The 18,324-nt window shown below is 37.3% G+C and overlaps 1 protein-coding gene and 1 pseudogene across 2 annotated transcripts; both read right to left on the reverse strand.

Annotated features, from left to right (window-relative positions):
* Positions 1-1,036: 1,036 nt before the first annotated feature.
* Positions 1,037-6,522, reverse strand: LOC145800747 (cell division control protein 48 homolog C-like; annotated as a pseudogene). Its single transcript, XR_014341500.1, has 9 exons — positions 6,501-6,522; positions 4,662-5,549; positions 3,467-4,083; positions 2,879-3,031; positions 2,621-2,737; positions 2,433-2,537; positions 1,752-1,817; positions 1,384-1,448; positions 1,037-1,277 (listed from the first exon to the last, which is right to left on the reverse strand). The product of XR_014341500.1 is annotated as a cell division control protein 48 homolog C-like (transcript).
* A 3,550-nt stretch (positions 6,523-10,072) lies between these two features.
* LOC145801353 (uncharacterized) lies at positions 10,073-14,420 on the reverse strand. Its single transcript, XM_082892535.1, has 2 exons — positions 12,776-14,420; positions 10,073-10,682 (listed from the first exon to the last, which is right to left on the reverse strand). The coding sequence occupies exons 1-2, from the start codon at positions 12,877-12,879 to the stop codon at positions 10,238-10,240; spliced, it is 549 nt and encodes a 182-aa protein (XP_082748661.1). The 5' UTR covers positions 12,880-14,420; the 3' UTR covers positions 10,073-10,237.
* Positions 14,421-18,324: the final 3,904 nt, after the last annotated feature.

The following is an 18,324-nucleotide window of genomic DNA, read 5'->3' on the forward strand; positions in this document are numbered from 1 at the left end:
TTCCCTTGAAATGACATGAACAAAATATCTACATTATTTTATATGAATAAAGGTTAAGGATAAATATGTCATTTAATTTGACAGGGAGATAAGTGTAATTTTTTAAATATGAGGGGAGATATATATTAAATAAAAATCTCAGGGGATATCAGTTTAATTTACCCAAAAGAAAAAAAGTGACTTACCTAAAATTTCCCAATAACAAAGACGATTTTTGAAGATTTTTCATACCACAGAAAAAATGTTTGAGACCCTTAAAATATTTTCACGATTGCATGTATAATGATGTTGCATGATATGTGTAAATTTTTTATTTGTTAGAACGTCTCCAACGCTTAACACGTTCCTTTTTTCTGTTCCAACCATGACTGCAAACCCATATCAAATGAAGGCGAGGCCAAAAATCAAGGGAGTGTTAAATCTTTCATCAAATTTTGTAGGCAACCATTAGTGGACGACCGGGTAGATGACCGACAGAACATCCGAATGAATGACTGCCTTGGCAAAATTTTGTTGAAAATTTGCTTTAAACCGGACGATTGGTCGGATAATCAACTGGATGACCAACCAGATTTAATGAAGCGATTAAAGCATAACATATCAGATCAAACTTTTACTCAAATTTTAATTTGAGTAAGCGTTGGAGATGCTCTTATACACCAATAATATTAAGCCAACTCCTCATCACATCATTGTAAGTGAATTTATAGATCTAAAAATGTGAATCTTTAACATAATAAATAAATGATTTACCACTGGTTATCCTTAAAAAAAATTAAAAAAATGATATTTGACAAACCCAACGTTAGTTTAAATTACACTTAAAGCTTCTAATATCCCTTAGGGGGGGGAGCTGTATTTAAATCTTGAAGAGAAAATAACCAAAAAAATCTCAACTTCTATTTCATTTTTTTCTAATTTATTTCCCTTCTACAAATTCAAAACCACAACACAACTTTAGTTAATACTAGGCGATCGCAATTGATCATGGTTAAGGAACCCTGGTTTTTCCCGAGTTGGGCTGCTGTCTTCCCTCTCAGATACCACAGGTTGAAAGAGTATCCACAGGTTGAGCCAGTGCAGAAAGATCAGCTCCGCTAAGGTTTTCGCAAGCTTCATCACTCCCGATAGCAATTAAATCCACACTAGCATCTATAGGCTTCTTCCTAGCAAGAGCTTTTAAGATCAACCCACGTTCATCTGGACTGGGCAGAGGGACATAAAGGAGTTTGCCAAACCTTCCAGGCCGTAACACAGCACGGTCCATCATTTCAGGTCTGGTATGCATTTTGGCAAGATCAGATGTGATAACTTGGTTTGGTAGACAAAAGACAATAGTATTTTGCTATCAGAGCAAACTTCAAGAAAAAGAACTGAGATCACCTGTTTGTGGCACCAATGACTTAAACACCACGTCGCTGATCTGCACCGTCTAGCTCTATCAGTAGCTGCATAATAAGAAATGAATTCATTGTCAAATCCATAATCTGATAATAAAGTTTTGATAAAGGAAGCATTAGGGTGTGACTCAGTCCCCTAGTGTTGGTGCAATTCTCATTTTGTGACACAAAACCCATTCACAAACCAAGCAAACCAATCCTTGTGACATTTGTTCCGGTGTGGTTTGTGTGGTTCGTTGGTTCTCGTTCAGAAAGTTTTCTTCCCCAACTCATTATGCATTTCAGTAAAGACATAAGATGAGTAGGTGAGCATAAGTGAATTCAGATACCAAATAGGTAAATTTGTTAGACCTGGTTCAAAAGCCGCTCAACAACCCAGCCCCCCTCCTTTCCATGATTTGTAGTCAAAGCATCCAGCTGCAGATGTTGAAGCGACAGATGAGCACAAGTTAAAAACACTGACAGTAATGACTGATACAAAGACCAATTCTATAGGTATATAACTGTCAACCAAACCCATTGAGGATTTTGGCTAAAATAAAACAACTCATCTGAACATGTGAAGTTCAACTAGCAGCAAGCCCTATCCAGCCCATGTTTTATAACAGAGTGCAGATCATTATTGGACCCATTTTTTTTTTTTAAATACAAGACTTCATTGTTAAACTGAAAAGGGCAGTCTATATACAATTACACTATTATATAGTTGGCTTAAATTTTAGTCCTATGAAATACAAATGGAGACCAAGAAGGGAAAAAAAATCCCAAGAGAGAGATGAATGAATAAAAAATTTACATGAAGTGCTTGTGATGTGAATGGCTCTGTCCTTTCTGCATTGATAGGAGTATGGAATTGCCGTTCTTCCCTATCTTGCAATCATGGCCAAAAGTAGATGTAAAGTTTGATGAAGAAGGGAGGTCCATGATTCCATAATTATCTAAATGCATCATTGTTATGTTGAAAGAGGTCCATATTTTCATAATTTAAGTCAGAAATATTGGGAATAGTACCAACAGTAACAAGCCACTTACCTCATCAAAGAAAAGTATGCACGGGGCACATGTTCTTGCTCGGCTGAATATTGTCCTAACAGCCAACCCGCTTTCACCAACATATTTGTTCAGAAGTTCAGGGCCCTTTACCGGTGAACATTTAGAAATTACAGTTGAAATTAGCATGTTTAAACAAAAGATTGGACAGTGAAAATAAAGTGACAAACCTTGATATGAATGAAATTGGCTCCAGCCTCATTGGCAACAGCCTTAGCAATCAATGTTTTCCCACAGCCTGGAGGTCCATAAAGCAAAAATCCTGTCTCTAGATCTACCCTGAATCCCTGAAAATGCCAGCTAAATCTAAGAACACAAACCTTATGATGTCAAAAACATAGGATGACTCTCTACTCTACCCTTATGTTGTTTCCCTCTGCACCATCTTGACGGTGATTTATAATTTGACATTTAAATGTAATAATTACCTCATAATCCTTGGGATATTTTATACGCCTAACTATGTAACGGTCAAACTCCTTCCTTAAGAAATGGAGCCCTCTGACATCTTCCCATTTTACATTAGGAATGGCAGAAAATCCTTCTCTTCTTGAAGAGGGTTGAACCATTTTAGCTGCTTCCTGCAGGTAACATGGTTTTGTGATGGCCATCATTTTATCAGTAAATCAATCACAAAATAACTCATTCAAAATTTAAAACAAAAATTATTTTTAAGTATAGACAACAAAATAAGTAGTCAATCTCAATTTCAGATATGAAAAATGCTACATCATAAAACCATTATACAGCATCCAGCAATTCTACATGTTCAACTACATGCACATTCAGATTAAAGGAATTTCCCATTGAAGCACAAAAGGGAACTGTTAAATCATTAAACTCAACTAAAATTTAGATCGCTGAAGTATCATGAAGAAAATGAAGATACTTCTTCCAAAGGATGATACTGATAAGACAAACATGTATTGAGAAGAAGCAACATCAAAATTAAAAGTATGTTGCATTTTCGAAATATTAATAACATTAGATAGCATTCATTCAAAAAATCCAAATACCTCAAAATCAGCCATAGTGATGCTAAGATTTTCCATCTCTTCAGGCAGCCATGGATGCCTCCACCCGTCTTCAGTATGATCCACATCTGTAGGTTCTCCAGATAGATCAGACTTTCTTCTGTCAATAATTCTCTTCATAGCAAGATTACCAGCCTTGTTAGCTAGAGCCGCCAAGTCAGCCCCAACAAACCCTGGCGTGGACCTGGCTATTTTCACAAGATCAAAAGCACCCTCAAGTCTAAGATTGCGTGTCAGAGCAAAAAGAATCTCAACCCTTGCATTTTTATCTGGAACACCTAAAACAATCTCACGATCAAATCGTCCAGGCCTCCTTAATGCAGGATCAACCGCATCAGGCCTATTGGTAGCTCCAATCACAAGAACATAGCCTGGTCTGCAATCAGAACTTTCTACATTTGTGTTTGCATCAGCCGGTTGTACAAGCCTGTGTGATTCATCCATGCAAGTCATCAACTGTGTCACAATCCTTCTCTCCATCTCCCCCTGTAGATTCTCTCGTTTTTAAGCAATTGCAGTAATCTCATCAATGAATACAATAGATGGTGCTGTTCTATCTGCTTTCATAAAAAGATCCCGAATGTTTTCTTCCGATGCACCTGAAATATTTACCACAAAAAATACAATAATTATAAGCATTAGAAAGCTTCTCCATCACAAAGCTGAGCCCAGGGAAGCAAGAAGACCAGTAAATGGTTTCTTGGAGCCAGCAATATGCAACAATTGCCATCTCATGAAAACTTGATTTGATAAAAGTTTGATGAAAGGATTGGATCTCATTTTCAACAAAAATTTCATCAAATTTAAATTTGACAAAGGATTTGATGAAGGATTGGAGATAGATACTCTTACCTCTTTTATTCATCAATTGGTTAAAAAATTGGTTAAAACTTAAAAGCTTGATCTCATATGGGATGCTCCATTAGTTTTTTTTTAATCAAAATTAACTAACAAAAAACTTGATTGGTGAAAAAATTGAATGCGCCAATCCTCACTCTGTCAAAATTTTCATCAAAATCCTTTTCAGAAACTCCAAGCTTATCCTAGAGCTTCTTCATCAAATTTGGTGAAAAACTTGTTTTTGCCTGGATTTCATGAAATTTTTTGGTGAAACTAATCAAACTAAACCAAGTAGAAAAATATTTATATATTATTGAATAGAAACACTAATTAATACCTGAAACACCAGAGACCAATTTCTTATAGAATGGAACACCAGTCTCATTAGCAATGGCATGAGCAAGCTTCGTCTTTCCACAACCTGGTGGACCGTGCAACAAAATCCCCGCCATCGGCCTCACTCCGAGCCACCTCGGTAATTGCGGATGATACAATGGAACTATCACCTCCATCTTCAATTCCTCCACAACTCCACTCATCCCACCCAAATCCCTGAATCTTGGCCCATCCTTTTCTTTCACCTCTTCACCACCACCACCATCGCCATCACCATTCAAACCTTTTTCAAATCTTTTCATATCTCCTTCAAGCAAATCAACCTTATCATCAGCCTTATTGTTAACAACCAATTCCACCTCCACATTCTCCTTCAATTTTTCAGCATCCTTCGATTCACTGTAACTCGCACGAAGCATCGACTTCATCAAATCGAACTTTGGCTCCAATTTTTCACCGTAAATCGCGTCTTCCGATGTCGACACTGCACCGTCTGCCGATTCTGATTCCGATTTAGACGAAGAACTCGACTGATCGATGATACCAAATTCGCTTCCATCGAATGTGTTGATTTTCCAATCGCTGCAACCTCTCCTCACTCGCGTCGATTCTCTTCACCTTCTTACGAGCAGATTCATCTTCATCATCATCTTCTTCTTCTTCTTCGTCGTCGTCGAAGACGAAGTTTGATGTGGACGGACGGCCTTGATTGCTTGATGTAATGCTCGTCGATTTGATGTGTTCTAGGGTTTTTTGAACGGTAGTTGTGAAAGGTTGAAGCTTTTGACGACTGTATCCTGGGAAGTTCGAGCAGAGGTGGCTGAGATTTCGTCGACGGTGGCGTATTTGTGCCTGTTGCAGTACTCGATGTGGCGGCGGAGGACTCGTTCTGTAAGAATTTATGTATTATTGATTGATATTGATTGATGTATTACAAGATTGTTGTATATATTTTGTATATTACAAGCTATTATATAGGAGAGGATTTGGGAGTAGGTGAGTGGTGGTAGTGGATGGTAGTGGAGGTGGTGGGTGGTAGTGGAGATGGTAGGTGGAGTTGGTGGTGGGGTAATTTGCACAATTTACAATTTACATTAACAGCCCCCCTCAAACTCAAGGAGGATAGGAACTAACCAACTTGAGTTTGAAGAGAGTAACAAAACAGAAAAATAGGCTGACAATTAAAAATGGGATAGGAGACACTGTATGGTCGTGTCGGACCGTTGTAGCTAACAGTTGACGGGGTCATGTCGGACCGTTGTAGCAGACACTGTGTGGTCGTGTCAGACCGATGTAGAAGACAGTTTATGGGGTCATGTCGGACCATTGTAGCAGGACAGTTTACGGGGTCATGTCGGACCGTTGTAGAAGACAGTTTACGGGGTCATGTCGGACCGATGTAGCAGGACAGTTTACGGGGTCATGTCGGACCGTTGTAGAAGACAGTTTACAGGGTCATGTCGGATCGATGTAGAAGCTGACCGGAATCAATGTCGGGACAGTTTATGGGGTCATGTCGGACCGTTGTAGAAGCTGACCGGAATCAATGTCGGGACTGTTTATGGGGTCATGTCGGACCGTTGTAGAAGCTGACCGGAATCAATGTCGGGACAGTTTATGGGGTCATGTCGGACCGATGTAGAAGACAGTTTACGGGGTCATGTCGGACCGGTGTAGCAGACAGTTTACGGGGTCATGTCAGACCGTTGTAGCAGACACTGTGTGGTCGTGTCAGACCGTTGTAGAAGACAGTTTATGGGGTCATGTCGAACCGGTGTAGCAGAGGTTGTGATGGTGCACAGTGCGCCATGAGCGACTTATACATGATACTGTGTATAACCTGGTGGTGCACAGTGCGCCATGAGCGACTTATACATGATACTGTGTATAACCCCCCCTCAAACTCAAATAGGTGTGAAGATAGAAACCTATTTGAGGTTGAAACAAAGGGATTGATAAAGCTGACCGGTGTAGAAGACACTGTATGAGTGTGTATATAGGCGGCCCAAAAGATATACATGGATATAGATATCGAGCCCTCAAAAGTCGTGCCCAATCTGTCAAAAGGCGTGCCATCAAAAGGCGTGCCCGATCCATCAAAAGGCGTGCTAGATATGATGGCGAGGCACGTGAGTGCCTTGGCTGGCGTGCCCGTTTGTCTGGCATCAAGAGGCGCGCGATGCGCGTGGCTGCTTCGGCTATTTAACCAAGACGGAGCTTGAGGCCGAAGCAGAGGCAAAAACCTGCGAGATCCTCTGAAAAACTCTTCGTTGTGCTGAGAGAGAGAGTCTGTAACACTCTGTGGCGAGAGATATTCTGTAACACTCTGTTGCCCAGAAAATGGCCTCTTCGTCCCGTGGTCTGCTTACTCTCTTTCCCGACCTCAACGAGTCCACAAGAGAGATAATTGGCGCGGTGTCCCGTGAACCTCAACCAAACACCGCTGGGTTTGCTCCGCTGAACTTTCCGATGCGGTCTGTGGAGCAAAAAATGGCGGTGCAGTCGGATGTGGAAGCCAATCAGTATACATTGAAGTCATGTGTGGAAACCATGACTGCGGTGACAAACTTGTCGAACCGGCTGCAGAGTAGGGCAAATGAGGTGCAGCAGTTAAACTCCCAGCTGGCTCTGCTCCAACGCATGTATAAGGATGCGCGAGCAGAGATAAGCGTGCTAAGGGCAGAAAACAAGGAGCTGAAGCGGAAGGCCACCGTGATGTTCCGATTTGGAGGGCCGCCATATGCTGCAGTGGAGGAGCAGGGAGTAGTGATCGTGCCCAGTGGAGTGGGAAATACGGAGGCAACAGCGGCAAGGGCTGCCCAGGACGGAGGCAAGAAGAAAAGGCCGGCGGAATAGACGAAGAAGTGAGGTCGGTTGGTGGCCGGCTGCAGAAAAGAAAACAAATTGTTTTGTTTGTTGTGGTTGTTTTTTTTTTTTTTTTTTTTTTTTTGATGTAAAATGGTGATCGGGGTGAGCCCCTGATATGAATAAAATATGAGTGTTGGGCAAATTTGTAAATTGTTTGTTTGTTGTTGTTTTTTTTTTTTTTTTTTGTTGTTGTATGTTTGATTTGACGTGTGCCCCTCTTTACAAAACAAAAACAATAAAATAAAAGAAAATAATAAAAAAAGAGATATATATATATATATATATGGGGTAGGGAAAAAGATGGGTTTTAAAAAATAGTGGGTATGGAAAAGATGTGGTGGAAGTGATGATTATGTTTGTTTTTTTTTTTTTTTTTTTTTTTTTTGTTCTGTCAGTGAGCACATGGATTTGGAAGAATGGGTGGATAATAAAAAAGAAAAAGAAAGGGAGCATGGTGGGTATGTGAAGTAGATAATAAAATAAAAGTGGGTTTTGTGTGTGTATGTGTGGCCATGTGCGTGGTCAGTGTGTGCCATAAGAAAAAGAAGATCTGCCACATTGTTATTAAAGTACTATTTCGACAAGCATATTTTTATGAAAGAGAGTGAGTCTGTTTGTGCCGTGAGTGAGTGTGGGTCACATGGGTGAGTGGACAAGACACTGTTATAGGGTTCAACAACAGAGGTTGAGAGCTGGGGAGAGAGGATATTCGAATGAAAGACCTTCCAAGGCTTATCAGAGAAACACATCCAAACGGTGGTGGCTGACGATGGTGGCAGACGGGAAGAAGGAGAGAAGTCCTGCGATGCTGGTTGAGCTTGTGAATACGGGAAGAAGGAGAGAAGTCCATCTCTTGGATACGAGCTTGAATTTGAGGAGAGGCTTTGCTGGTAGCCGTAGGAGGATCTGCCTCAGGAGATCGTCATCTCCGATTACCTTCTCGGCGGAGCTGATGGTGACGGTGTTCTTGAGGCGGCGGTGGCGTCGGTCAGAGGAAGACATGGCGGCAGCGGCAGTGGTTGAGGTGGTTCCATAGTGAGAGAACCCGAGAGCAGATGCATGTGTGGATGTATTTGACGGGCACTGTGGATCCGAGCTGGACCATGGAGTGACAGCCGTTGGATATGGATCGGCCAAGGGAGTGGATTACATAATAGTGAAGAGAAACACTGGTATTGACGAAATGGGTTTGCTTCGGCGAGGTGTTGAAAAATTCCAGCGGGCAGCGAGGGTATGGTTGCCGGCCGGCTGCCCGCCGGAAAGAAAGGAATATAGGCCTAAATCTTAAGGCTCTGATACCATGTAAGAATTTATGTATTATTGATTGATATTGATTGATGTATTACAAGATTGTTGTATATATTTTGTATATTACAAGCTATTATATAGGAGAGGATTTGGGAGTAGGTGAGTGGTGGTAGTGGATGGTAGTGGAGGTGGTGGGTGGTAGTGGAGATGGTAGGTGGAGTTGGTGGTGGGGTAATTTACACAATTTACAATTTACATTAACACGTTCGAAGTCCGTCGACGGCGGCGATCCACCGCCTCTTCTTCTCCTTCCCATTTTCATCTCTCTCTAGGGTTCAGAGCTCAGTTGCAGGGCGGGGAGAGAGAGAGAGAACAAGAAGGGTTTTGACTGAGTTACGAGTTTGGGAACTCGGGCGAGTCAATTCAGTGCTGTGGGCTGAGAGGCTGGTTCGGAGATTACATGGGCTAGACAGCTTGAGCCCGTATTTCAATTATAAGGCCTAAGATGGGCCTATAGGCCCGTAGGGTTGTACTTTAAAAATTTTGCAGGAATTGGAAATTATATAACTACTCATTTGCATTTTTATAATTTTATAATTTATAATTCTCTCCAAAAAAAAATAGATCCGTTTGTAATTGTGTTCTACACAAGAAGTCCTCCATCTACTAGATCGAAACTATTATAAAACTATTGTCTAAAATATAAGAGAAAAAGTGAGAGAAAATAATTACGTGTCTCTTTATAATTGAAATGACACACTACTACGTATGATATAAGTTAAACCTACGTAAAAAAATTAAAATTTTTCGCATTAAACATTTAAAGATTGGGATTGAGTCTCAGAAATCTTCCCCCATCTCCGTTTTTGACAATGTATGATAAATTATATTTTCAATTGTTATTTGAATTTTATTTTGTTTCCACATCTTCTAGTAAACAAGTACAGAAAATCTTTATACTTCAATTCATGTTTTAATATAGTCTTCCTCTCACTCACTGTTAAATAAAAATTTGGATAAAAAGTATGTGTAGGTCGCAAGAGTCTATTTTGGAGACATTGGAGTAAAAAAATTATAAAACAAATTACACTTTTTTACCTTTAATTATAAATAAATAAAAAAATCACTCAAATTTCACATGGAGACCCCCTGTAATAATTATGATTCAATCCTTTTAGTTTCTCTTGTTTCAATTTTCACTCAAATTTTAAAACAACTTATATTTGGAAAATTTATTTTAAAATAACATGAATTAGAAAATAACTCCCCACACACAAGAGTTCAGATTTATAGAAGATCATGAATGCATATATGTGTTCCTTCGTTTCATTGATCAAGGATCTACAAAAGACTACAACAGGACCAAAGGGACTTTCACCTTTGAAAGGGTTACTAAAAACACTTCACAAGGAAACACAAAGATCCTAACTTGAGTCTTGGAAAGGAAAAAAAAATAAAAAATCAATCAAGATAAACTTTAACATCAATACCATTGTCAATGAGAGACTGAACAACAGCTCTTATCTTCCCTTCAAACTTATCCCTCTCCCTCGGAGTATACGAAGCCGTGTGGACATCCGCTTCTCGTGCTCTCTCTGCTAAAATCCGTCCTACGGCCAAACACGCCGGTATATCTGATCGCGACTTGAGTGTGGCTTTGATGTCTTCAGAGTTGGTACCAGCAACCGCAACTTGCTTGCTCGTCACCCTGTGAATGAACGAGGCCAAAACAAAGTGTTTAGATATGAGCACGTCAAGCGTAAATGGCTCCATGTAAGCAATTGTACGCTGTTTGAAGGATACGTGCTTGTATGTATTTTTCGACTTCTTCTCCTTCTGGTATGTATATGGCCGACTATTGTCATCGTCGAGATAATCCTCTACCCCAAAAAAGCTTCTTGGTCCCAAAGAAGGTTGTGAAATTATAAAATGGGTTAAAGATATAAAAAGGGACAAATACATCAAAGTCAGATTTTGAACAAGAAAACTTTAAATTCTTTCACAACAAATTGTACAAGTTTTAGAGCCTGTAAGATTTTTGTTTTATTGATGATAGGGTAAATTACACTAATCACCCTTGTCGTTTGAAAAAAAATAAAATAAAATAAGCTCTACAAGTTTATCATAATTACATTAAACACTCTTTTAGTAAGGCTAAAACAAGCATAACTAATGCAGTTGGTGTGTAAACACGTGAATAATCAATGACAAAATATAGTGTAAATGTTATGATATTATCATATCCTAAGAAGTACGGACACGGACACGTAACACGATACGGACACGCAGACATGTAAATTTTCAAAAAAATGTAGGGCACGACACGTTAAGGACACGTTCAAAATATATATTTTTATTATATGTATATTTTTAAATGTTTAATATATATTTCATGTCAAATATTTAATTTTATCAAATTTATCAACCTTAGATATGCTATTTTAGTAAAAAAATAAAAAAATAATAGTTTTTTTTGGAAAAAATAGTACTCAGCATGTCCCTAATGTGTCCCTAGCGTGTCCTCAACGTGTCCCATGCGTGTTCTCAGCATGTCTCCGCAGTGTGTCCAAAGTGTTCCAGCGTATCCAACTCTTTCCAGCGTGTCCGACACTTGTCCAGAGCGTATCCATGTCCAACATGTGTAGGACACCTGTACACGACCTCCAGAAAGGTGCCTATGCTTCATAAATCATATCGTAATATCAATTTTTTTTTCAACTAGACGAATTACTAATTACTGATGAAAAGTGTTACATGAATGAAATTTATAGGGATACAGTGTAATTATGCCAAACTTGTGGGGGCTTGGCATATTTTTCAAACCTCAAGGGAGGTCAATGTAATTTATCCTTGATAATAAAATCATTTTACCTTTGACTACAACTTGGGTGCCAAAATCACTGCCCTCAGTTGTCTTGGTTTTAAGTTGTCATATTAAAATTTCAGAGCAAGAGTGGAGATTTCAGAAGCAAGTTAAATCAATCAAGAAGTTGTAAGTGACTAGAACAAGAGTGCTTTAACAATTTTAAGAACATAATAAACCTAAAAAATAGCGGAGATGCTTCAACCGAGTAAAACCAAACCAATTCACTCCTCAACAATAACAAGCGCTTTTTGAGGGGGAAAATGGACCACTACGACACCAACCTTTTCAAATTTGCATAGCTATTTGGAATGCAAGCCAGACTTCTAGCTGTTGCATCTCAAATCTATTATGCTACAATAAATCTTCATTCAACATAGTTATAACATGATTCTTAAATGTTTTCCTGGAGTGTCAAGTTCAATGAACTATAATCAGCATGAAAATGAGTAGCTACAAAATCTTTCAAAACTCACAATGATTTTAACTATTATATTCAGTCATAAGCAAGACGTAACTAAATTGGCTGAGGATCTCAACTTTGTTGATGTAAAATGGCATCCTATTCACACGGCTTACCTTGCAGTTTCTCAGATGTGACTATCAACAATGTTTTATACGGTTAATTAAGATTTTCAAGCCATATTTCATATTATAAGGACTGGATTCACTTTCTAGACCCGTATTTGCCACACTACTTGATTTGATCATTATAACAAATTACTCATTACCCACAACAGTTCTTTCAGATCCCAAAAAATTCATTGGCATGTTGTTCTCATCACCTCGCCAATGTTTCCTTGGTTCTAAGGTTGGCAATAGCAATACATTACGAAAAGAGAAAAGCAAAATAGCGTCTATACTATGTCCAAAAACAATGGCATCAAATTATTGGAAATCAAGCTAAAAAAAAAAAAAATTGTTGAACATAGCTAAACACACAATTCAAACTAACATAAAAATGGCAACTTTTGCCCCCCAAAAAACATAACAGACATAAATTTACTAATTGAAAGATTGTTACTGCTGCATTAATAGTCAGCTTTAGGGTGCCAAAAAAAATTATCATGATCCATATTCTATAGAAAGTTGATTCAAGAGAAAAATATATCCCGTACCCTCAAAACAAAATTCAAGAGTGTACCTGGCCACAGTGAATACCTCTTGTTTGTGAATACAAACAAAGCCTAATTCTATCACCTCCATGAACACATAACTTGTGATATGCTTGCTTCAACATGGTTCCAAAAACCAAACTCCTGCTAGAAAACAAACAACAGTTCCATTAGTCGCACTACAATTTCAACAGGAAATTATGATTCCAATATGTGCATCAACATACACTGTTATAAGACCAAGCTTTTTAGACACTACAATTTCAATGGGAAATTATGATTCAACAGACACCTAATAATAATATACTAAAAATCCCAGGGTCCAAAATTACTTCTTTTTGACATTTATTCGAACACAAAAGAGACATTGTAGTTCCATTTTCTGTTTCTATACTAGTTCATTTACATTGGCAAATTCGGCACAAATTAAAATTCCAAACTTTATGCCTCAGATTTGCTGATAAACACGTAATCATCAAACAACAAACGAATTGGGTCAACCCAGTCAGCTAAAAAGAATATCAAAAAAACCCAAATCGAGTACTCATTCACCGAGTAACAAAACACCCATTAGTTTTCCATAATCACATCCATATATAAAGAAACGACTGAATCGATTAGGTATATTGGGTCTAACCCAATATGGGTCGAAGTCTGTTTGATCACAGGAAAAGCTTACCTGGTTTGATTGTGAAGTGTAAACAATGACACAAGTTTTGGCGACTGACGGTGACGAAACGAAGTGGAAGTTCAGTCCAGTTCCGGGCGGCGGAGAAGGGTGGTTCTGTCGAGGCGAAGTGCCTGAGAATGCCGTCGGCGCGTGACCGCGGACTCTACAGTACACTCCGTGGATGGTGTCTACCTGGTTATTTTCTCGGGAACCAAACAAACACCCGATTCTCAAAGCCTAAACCCTTTGAATATGAAGATTTTGGAAAATCCTATTTTTTTAAAAAAAATAATAAAAATTTATTCACATTAACTTAAAAATTACTCAGAAATTAATTTCTACCACATTCTATGTGGAGTCCATATAAATCTCATACTACACAAATTAATCTAAATATTATACTACACAAATTAATCTCGACCAAACAATCACTCACTTAAGAAATTCTGAATAGATAAGTATGAGTCCCTTTAATAAAAAAATTTGATTGTAAAAATAAAAATTAAATTACATTAACCTAATTTAAAGTTTAGAAAAAAAAAAAAAAACGACACTCTCTCACAATTTTTACATAATTATATTAGACTATCTTAATATTTTAATTTATATTACTTTTAGTTCATTTTCATCAATAATTTATTTCATTAGTCATATGAATGAGGAAAAAAAATATTATCATTGTTTTTATACTTAAATATATATTTATTCTTTTTTTTTTTATGCTATTTGATTTCAATTTGTTTAGTCTAGTAGGCATTTTACCTATCTAAATATTACTATAAAGTATACATTTTATTTTGCCTGTCAGCTATTATATGTTTCTACTCCAACCATGCTCTTTATTTTAGCTATTCATCCAAATACTATTAACTTTATAGAATGCCACGTCAGCAACAAAGATGGAGGGAAATAATCATAATGATTAAATACATTTTGCCTAGCCTTGAAGGCTAGCTACATGTAGCTAGTGAATGTGAGTTGAGCCAAAATGCCTAATCATATAGCTACTGCATTAGAGTTGAAAAAAGTGAGCCACATTAGGCATTTTGACTAACAAACATCATATGCCTAGTGGGTTGGAGATACTTAGAGGACAAGTCGATCTAATTATGTTAAAACTGCAAGATTTACTGTATTTTGTCTAAATCACAAAAGATATTAATGTAATTTACTTAAAATATTACTTTATGATTTTTATTCTCCAACTTATAATTTATTAATAAAAAATTGTTATTTAATTTTAAAAAATTAAAATCAAGAAACAAAACTCATTACAATAACATTATTGTATATGTCACGTCAATATTTATAAAATCAGTTTTCTTTTTAGGAAAATTTACCCATAAATCCTATTTTCTGAAAAGTTGAACCATTTAGTCCTAAAAGTTTTCTTATGCACCATTTAGTCCCATTTTATTTTGGTAATGTTGTTTATTTAATAATCATCATCAGCACCAACATTAGTCATCAAACAAGGATCGAACATCACCAACATATATACCCATTTGAATGTTAAGACCCATTTATCAACATTATTCATCAAACATTGATAATCATTATTCATCAAACAATAAGATCCAGCGAACATCAACATTATCAAACATCATCATCAACATTAACATCGCAACAAAAACATTAAGATCCAGCGAACATCAACATCATCGCCAACATCATCATCAACATTAAGATCGGCCTTTTCCCAACAAACGTTGCAGACGATTGCAAACCACGAAGGCAGAGAGGTAACGATCTCACGGCGGTGGTACTGGATCGGTGTGGATCGGCGCCGATGTTGACGATGTTGATCGGTGTGGTACTGGATCAGTGTTCTCGACAACTACAAAGCTTTCGGCGTTGTTTCTAACCCTAAGGAATGGAGCCAACAAAAAGAGAAATCTGTGGAGCATTAAGGAATGGAGATAGAGCAAAGAGAAAGAACAAAGAGAGAGAGAGAGAGAGAGCTACGTACCACTAGCGAAGAGCAGCACCGGCGACGAGCGAAGAGCGGCGGCGGCGCGGTGGCAGCAAGGCTAGTGACGCCGATCAGGGAGGCGAAGAGCAACAGACGATGAATGAAATGAGATGGATTGAGGGTGTGAATTAGGTTTAATGAGAAATGATTGTGTGTGGACATTTTGATAGATTCAATCCAATGGTTGAAGAGTGGTATTATATCCATTAATTAGTGTATTAACATTATATCCAATGATGTTGTTGTGATGTTGTGATGTTTGATGTTGTGTTGTTGTGCTGTTGATGATGTGATGGCGTTTGATGTTGATGATGATGATGTTTGATGATGATGTTGTAATGTTTGATGTTGTTTTGATGATGATGTTTGATGTTGTTTTGATGATGATGATGTTTGATGTATATGCCCTCTATGGTCAATTTCCCTATAATGGGACCTTTCAGTCTATAAGAAAACTTTTAAGACTAAACAGTGTATAAGTTGTTAATTTGGGATTTATTGGTGCATCACCCTAATAATAATAATAATAATAATAATAATAATAATAATAATAATTTGTAGTTGACCAGCCGGACGTCCGGCAACTCACTAAGCTGACGGACTATTTTTGTAATACCACATCTTCGACCAACCTAACAATTTGCTCACCCAATGCCCATCCTAGTCCGAACAGACTACCAATTCGAAAGCCAAAAACAAAACAAATATATGAAAATGTTTTATTTTGGATATGATTTATATATTCATTCACATTTTATTTTATTTATTTATTTATTCTAATTTATGAATCAAACACAAAGTGAAAAAATACATTGGGAAAGTACATGCAAGTTGAAATTAGGGGAAAAAATTACAAATACATGAGCGATGTAAGTGTGTCTATGGTTAGGGATGGCAATGGGGGTTAATGGAGTGCATATTAATTCCCCATCCCCATTCCCCTATAAAATTTTTTTCACATTCCCCAATTGTATTACCCTCCCCATCTCCTAATTGGTTTGGATTTCCCCAACCCAACATGACCCCTTTTTCTTTTTCTTTTTTGTTTTTCGTTTCAAGGTTCACAACCAAAGCTAAATATACATTCAATCTTATTTTTTTTTATTTGGCTCAACAACAAAATTAGATACACATTAATTAATTAAAAAATTTGTTTTAAAATAATCAAATAAGCTCACAAGAACATGAGATAAAATTGTTTTCATATATTTATATAACAAAATCAATATGGGTTAAAGACATTCTAATAAAATAATGTTGTTGTAATTTGGAGATGAACCAGTCCATCTTCTCTTCTCTTCTCTTCTCTCTCCAGTCTCCAATAACCATGTGTGTACAGGATGTTCCTCTTTGTCTCCTCATTGAGTTGCTTTTCTTTTTTCCATTTGGCTGTATTGGGGGGATAACAGGCACCCAGATCATTAAGCAAATTTATTGAATTTAGAAGTCAAGTTTCATTGGATTAATGTAGTCTCTGTGCTGTTGATGAAATTTTGACTGGTAAATGGGTGTTCATTACTTCATTCATTTGGTTTGTTTTTAGTTTACTGAAGATGAGATGAAAATTACCCTATTTTAAATAATCTGTTTTGAATTCCCTCATTTTGCTTTCTTACAGATTGCATCTTGCAAGCTTTACAAGTATGAATCAAAACCTCTCAATACTTATATATATATAGCCATTTTCTGAATTGCTTTAAACCAATTTGCTATCAATTTTCAAATTGTTCAGTGAAATCTCATCCAATGGAAGCAGAATTGATGGAATCTGGAGTAGCTATAAGAACTAAAAAGGATTCAAATCTTAATTCAGTACTGTAAATTAAACACCGAGAAATTTCTCTAGAATTTTGTAAACACACACCCAAGAAGTGAGTTCAAAAAAAATCTGGCAAGAAAAACGAAAACAGATCACAATGATCATGAAGAATTAATTACATGATCGAAAACACAAACCCAGATTAAACCAGTGAAACCAGTGAATTGTTGACGATTTCATGTATGTTCAGCAACAAATCAATGAAATCTGTCTTTAATTTCAGTAAGCGAAACAGAGAGAGAACAAGAGAGAATGAGAGAGAGAAACTCACCACGCCGGAGAACCACCGTGGTAAGCACCGACGGAGATCGCCGCCGCTAGATCGTTGCCTTCACAAATCGCCGATGCTGGAGTGAGAAGATCCGAGTGATGCTGGAATGAAATCTGCTTAGGCTCACTGTGCGAATGAGAAGAGAACCTAGTTCTAAACACAACATATGGGGAAATGGGCAGGTGCCCATCCCGACCCATATCCTATGAAAACACCACTTAATTACTCGATTGATAATTAAAAAAAAATCATTTATATGGGTCGATTTTCATGGATATCCATAGGATAGGATTCCTATTGCCATTCTTTTCTGTGGTGAGGGGTAAAAAAAAGGGTGTGGGGGTATAAGTATCACTTGCGTATCTCCATGTGTTGGTAATTTTTTTTTTTTCAAACTCCAACCTCCATATAGTTTCTCAAAGTACAAAATCTATACGTCCCGTTTGTTTTCAAAGATAGAACGAGGTAATTGATAGTGAGGGGATTAATAAAATTGTGTTTATTTTAATGATAGTTATTAGTGTGGGGATTGTTAAATTAACTTTATATAAAATAAATATAAAATAATAAAACAAATAAAATTATGATTTTTAGTTAGGGCAAAACACCAATAAATCCCAAATTTTAATTTGTTAAACCATTTGGTCCTGCCTTTTATTTTGTAGGCTATAAGTCCTATTTGAATGTTAAAAGCTCACTATAGGCCTTTTTTAGATTTCCCTCATTTTCGAACATCAGCAACATTAACTATACCAACAACATCATCAACATCAACTACATCATCAAACATCATCAACATCATAAAACATCATCAACATTGATCAAACATCAACTACAT

The sequence above is a fragment of the Camellia sinensis genome, chromosome 10 (assembly GCF_055761805.1).
Source record: "Camellia sinensis isolate YWXY chromosome 10, ASM5576180v1, whole genome shotgun sequence".
Taxonomy (NCBI): Eukaryota; Viridiplantae; Streptophyta; class Magnoliopsida; order Ericales; family Theaceae; genus Camellia; species Camellia sinensis.